Genomic DNA, 5,477 nt, shown 5'->3' with positions numbered 1-5,477 from the left:
ATGGGAGTGTGCCGAACCCTTTTGGTGGACCTACTAACCCATTGAAAGGTGTTAGTGGCTTGGGTTTCGGCGAAAATATCATTTTCCGATGATTCGAGCCATTGAGGCCCGTTAGTCGAACTTATTGAATTGTTTTTGGGCCCCTTCGAGTGAGGGCCCGTTCAAATCGAGGTGTCTACAGATATATACATGTATATTCATAAATACATCCTAAGATCTATCATCATCTGATCCAGGAGCATCTCGAGCAGCAGAATCAACGCCAGATAGATCTACGTCCCTCAGTCCGGAGAAGACAGAACCGGTACCCGAAGAGGCAGGCAGATCATGCATCCCTAAGCCCATATCAGAAGAATGTACAGTAAAAGCTGGGGTCGGGTAGAAGGTCCGGCGCCATTCGAAGCCTGAAAAGATAAACAGATGCACTCAAATGACAGGCAAATCTACAAGCAGGCTAATGAAAGAAGATAACTGGAATTAAATGTACCTGAGTGGGAGGAGGTGGATGAGAAGATGTGCTGGCCCCATCATGGCGTCGATGATAGTCCTGAAACATCACATGAAAACAAAGCAATCAGCCTACAGTGATAGAAATATGGAATTGAAAGAGATAAGGGAAAAGAAGAACGTACCATCTCAGCCTGTGAACGAGACTCCCTCATGGCCAGCCTCATCTCTAGCTCATGAATACGCTCGGCCTGAGCTGCCACCTCGGCCTGAGCCGCTCTCCACCGAGCCTCCATCTCAGCACAACGGGCCTCCTGGGCCTCGATCACACTGTACCCCTCTCGGAGGCGACGTAGATCATCAATCTGAGAAGAAAATAGAAGATTAAACTTCGACAGATATGGAGAATCAGAAGACAAGAAAAAGAGAAAAGTCAAGACTCACAGTATCATCATGCTCCCGGATAAAGACTCCGCCGATCTCAGTAATCCCAGCACGCATGGGCATAGCAGGTATCAGGCAACCAATGGAGGCGGTCCTAAACCAACCAATGTAATCACCCTCCACTAGAAGCCCTCGTGCCGGTACCCCACCGACCTGGGCCAAGTACTCCTCAGCCGATAGATCCATAGAAGAAGGCGTCACCGGAGCTGCTGGGATACTGAGAGATCGATCACGCTGAAAGAATAGCCGCTCTCCAAAGTAGTACACATAGAAGAGACGACCGATGAAACAAGGATAGAGCTCTCGTCGCATGTCTCGATCGAAGGCTGCCCACACCTCTCGGCGCTCCTGGACCGACTGAGGGAGGTCCGGAAAGGTGACTGAAAATATCTGCACAACAAAGAAAAGGGAAACAATGAGATTCTAAAATATTGGAAAGAAGCTCTAGGGCTACAAAACAAAAGAAGTTACTCACCTCATGAAGCCTACACCTGTCAAAATGGGCCCGGGCACTACGGGCATTGCTCTCTATGGTGCGCCTATCTCGAGTCGCCCAAAAAGCACCGAGAGGATAGCCCTCATCTGGATGGCGCATCTCAGGCAGATAGTACGGGAAGTGAACATGTACAAAAAGCTGGAAGAAAAAGGGAACAACAAGATCAGACCAATCAATCAAAAGAAAGGAAATGCCCAAAAATTCGAAGACTTGAGAAAGAAAGTACCTCGATAAAGGGCCAGAAGAATCTGGCAGAGATACCGCCACCTCGTGGGGAAGTGATACCCTCCACGATACGATCTAGGCCACCAAGGATGGTGCCATAAATCAGACTCCCCCAGTCATAGGTAGCTACTCGGCGAATGTCTCGAAGAAAAGGGAGAAACTAGGTCATCACCGTAGAGTCATCCTCCAAGAAGAAGCAGCTCCCCAACAAAAGTAAGAAACTGAGACGGAAGACTGCAGCAAAGTCAGCATCTCCTCGCCTCACTGTCCGACCCCGCTGGCCTAGGGTCGACCATAAAAACCGCATGCCCAGTCTATGCAGCTTGCCGACCTCGGCAGCTGGAATATAAGGAGCCCCAATCAACTCGGCAACCTCGTCTAACGGCAGCATATGAGGAAAGATGGCCTCTCCCTCCATAGATATCGCAGTGATAGTGACAAAATCGGACGGTCGAATGCCAATCTCAGTCTCTGGCATATGAAACGTATGCGTGGCTGGGAACCACCTCTCCATCATCGCAACAAAAATAGGTCGGTCTTACCTAAAGTAGGGAATCCTCAAGAAAGCTCCAAAGCCTGCCCGAGTAAACTAGCCCCTCAGATCCTCAGTAAACTGGGTGAACTCTAACATAAAAGTCCTCCAACTGCCCCTGTAGCTGCTGGATGGGTAAGGAGTCGGCACGTCCATCCGCACGTACATCGAAACGTGCCTGCTCAATCCAATGAGAAGAGGAGTATCCACCACACCCTCTCTGGCTTCTGTAGGAATCGAAGCACGAGCTCCCTCTACCCCTCGACCTCGGCTACCACTATCACCTCGGCCACCACTACCGTCCTCACTACTACCATCACCTCGACCACCACTGCTACCACCACCATCACCTCGACCACCACCACCTCTGCCTGCCGCCTCTGCAATCCTACTCCTCCCGGGCACTCGTCGGACAGCAGACCGACGTCTAGAGACGCCGACCTCTACCTCGCTCTCTGAAGAAGAGCTGCTAGATGAAGACTGTGTCGCCTCCTCCACAGGTGGTACCCTCACTGTCTCCTGCTCATATCGAGTCCTCGTAGCTGGTCTATCTCCGGACTCACCAATCAAAGCTGCCCTACTCCCACGAGTACGCGCCATCTACATGAGAAAATCGACTACCCGATAAACCCAAATCAAAAGTCCTAACCGTAATCAAACCCAATAACCAACCGAAGCCTATCCACAAACCAAAGCATTAACCCGAACCAAAACCTATCAACAACCAAGGAATTAGCCCAACCAAGTGAGTTCATTCAAGACCCCTTACAAGTCAAAATCCCACCTATCTTGCTCCAATGACCATGCCTCACCACCTTGAACCTCGAAAGCCAACTTACGCCTAGCCCTCCCTAAAAGCACTCAAATCACTCTATTCGAGTGCTTAATCATTGTCTCAATCATTTCCCAAAGTCCACCACCAACTAATCACACCTACGTCTAAGGAACCTACTCCAAAGTCCAAGGCAAATCCAACAGGTTCTAAAAGAGCAAAAGCATGCGAAACAAAATAATAAATCGCAATAATCGTGCCTTGAACATTTCACAAGCAATGAAGACCTCCAAAAGAGCTCACAAGCAATGAAGACCTCCAAAAGAACACGAAAAATGAAACAAAATCACAATGCACACATAACAAGATTTCATGATCGCATGCGAGCAAACAAGGTGAAAGAAATATCGGAGATAAGCATACAACCGGGTTTTCATTTCGAAGAAGTCAAACATGGCAAAGGCAAAACAAGAATCCTAGTCTAACAAACCTACATACAACAAGGTTTGTGTGTTCATCATAAATTGTTCGAAGCAAGTGATCATGCGATAGAGGTTTGCAAAATCAAAAAGAAATTAATCTAAAAGAAGGAGATAAACTAACCTCTGCTGAAGGAGTAATCCAAAGAAATACCAAAAATACTCCAAATCCAAGTCTCCACACGCCCGACATGACTCTTCGACCACCCAAGCACGCAAGAGAGAAAGGAGAAAGGAGAAGACGAAGAACCAGAGGAGAAAACGAAGAGGAATGGCCAAGTGAAACGTCTAGGCGCGACGTTCGGTTTTTAAAAATGTTCTGGGTCGTGCTTAAAGCACGGACCGAATAATATTTAAACAGTCCGTGCTTCAAGAACGGACCACCAAAAAAAAAAAAAAATAAAAAAAAAATAAAAAAAATAAAAATCAAAAATCAGAATCAAAGAAATCAAAAAAATAAAAAAATCAAGAAAATCATTAAAAAAAAAATCATAATAAAAATCAAAAAAATCAAAAAAATCAAAATGGTATTCTTGCAAAAGCCAAAATCAACTGCTTAAAGACTCGTTTGAAAATACCCAAGTCAAAGTTTTTTCTCAAATCATCACAAATCCGAGACCTCACACGAGCTCCGCGCCACGAGGTCGAGGAAATCAACTGGCACCCTGTCAGACCCCGTGCTTGGGTAGCCATCTCTCAACCATCAAATCAAATCGGTGTTTTCAAAAACTTATCTGAGCAAAATCCTCGGACCCGCACAAATCAGGGTTTCGTCTATTCTTTGCAATTCTTTGCACGCAACTCCTGTAAAGAGAGGCAGTTGTAGACACCCGAATTTGAGCAGGCCCTCGATGCAAAATACCCCAAAAAAAAACCAAAAAATTGGGATGGGCCCCAAAGCCCAAATCTACATTAATAAATGTTCGAGGCCATTTAAGTGGCCCATGGACTCGCACACCTCACCACCCTCCTACATTCATAAATCCAACCCTATACTATTCTACCAGGCCCAATCACTCTTCTTAAAACCCAAGTCCATCCTCATCACTATTCAATCCCCTATCTAAGCCCAAAACCCTACCCAATCTACTACTAAAGCCCAAATCCCAATCCACTACCCAAATCCAATCCAACCCATCATCATCACATCAAACCAATCACCAAGAGATGACACATGTCATCATCTCCTTCCACCTCTCTCATCTAATCAATTCAACCCATAACCCTACACACCCTAACCTATTACCCATCCTCTCATCATCAACCACCAATACCACAACCCATACCCTACATACTCTAACACTATCAACCACCCACATCACAACCCATATCTCCCACACCTCAACCATCACTTTCCCTTAAAACACTCCCATAAAATCACCTCAACCCATACCTCCCATACTCTTCTCTCTAATCATCCAACCACCATTACCAATCAACTAATCTCTTCATCCCAACATTTGCCACATGTCATCATCCCTTCAATCCTCTCAAAATCAAACCAATCACTACTCATCTCTCCAAATCAAACACTATACCTCTTCAACCATCTCAACACTCCTTCTCTAAACAACTCCCTTACACCACCATTCCTCCCATCAACCATCACTCATCTCACCCCACCAAACACTCTACCCAAATGGATTTGGGTAAGATCCAAACCATTTGGATTAAAACACAACCCATTTCCCTCATTACAAAACTACCCTCATTTTCATCTCAAATTTCATACTCTTTCTCTCTAAAACCCATGCCATTATCCACTATTCTCATCCCTCACCCCATTATACCCTTAAAATACCTCCCAACTTCTATAAAAACCCCTCCATTCTTCTCTTACAACAACTAATGAAAATATAAAAAATAATCCTCCAAAAAAACTACAACTCTCTACTCTCAACACCTCACTCTCAACTCAACTCAATCTTCTACAACCTCAAGCAAGTCCAAGTCAACTCAAGGGAAGACCTATGTGAAGATCAACTCAAGGACATGGTGGGTTCAACAAAAAGGAACACCCCCTCCACATCCCCTCTTCTACTCTCCCTTTTTCCACACATTTGCACACACCACCATGGGTTA

The 5,477-nt window shown here is 45.7% G+C and overlaps 1 protein-coding gene across 1 annotated transcript; it reads right to left on the bottom strand.

Annotated features, from left to right (window-relative positions):
- Nucleotides 1-335: 335 nt before the first annotated feature.
- On the bottom strand, nucleotides 336-2,126 carry LOC147380681 (uncharacterized). The gene is made up of 6 exons (XM_086431385.1): nucleotides 1,785-2,126; nucleotides 1,367-1,525; nucleotides 892-1,281; nucleotides 633-812; nucleotides 488-547; nucleotides 336-404 (listed from the first exon to the last, which is right to left on the bottom strand). Exons 1-6 carry the CDS (start codon nucleotides 2,124-2,126, stop codon nucleotides 336-338), a joined length of 1,200 nt encoding a protein of 399 aa, XP_086287511.1.
- Between the last annotated feature and the right edge of the window lie 3,351 nt (nucleotides 2,127-5,477).

This window comes from Akebia trifoliata, unplaced genomic scaffold (assembly GCF_017979445.1).
Source record: "Akebia trifoliata isolate Shusen 1 unplaced genomic scaffold, ASM1797944v1 Contig01117, whole genome shotgun sequence".
Classification (NCBI taxonomy): Eukaryota; Viridiplantae; Streptophyta; class Magnoliopsida; order Ranunculales; family Lardizabalaceae; genus Akebia; species Akebia trifoliata.
Note: the sequence above shows the minus strand (reverse complement) of the source record. Positions and strands in the feature narration are given on the sequence as shown.

Excerpts from the sequence above, each read along its gene's own strand:
- LOC147380681 (XM_086431385.1), bottom strand. The coding sequence starts at position 2,126 with ATGGAGAGGTGGTTCCCAGCCACGCATACGTTTCATATGCCAGAGACT. Across the intron at positions 1,282-1,366 it reads ACAGGTGTAGGCTTCATGAG|ATATTTTCAGTCACCTTTCC; the intron begins GTGAGTAACTTC and ends TTTGTTGTGCAG. Across the intron at positions 813-891 it reads TCCGGGAGCATGATGATACT|ATTGATGATCTACGTCGCCT; the intron begins GTGAGTCTTGAC and ends TTTTCTTCTCAG.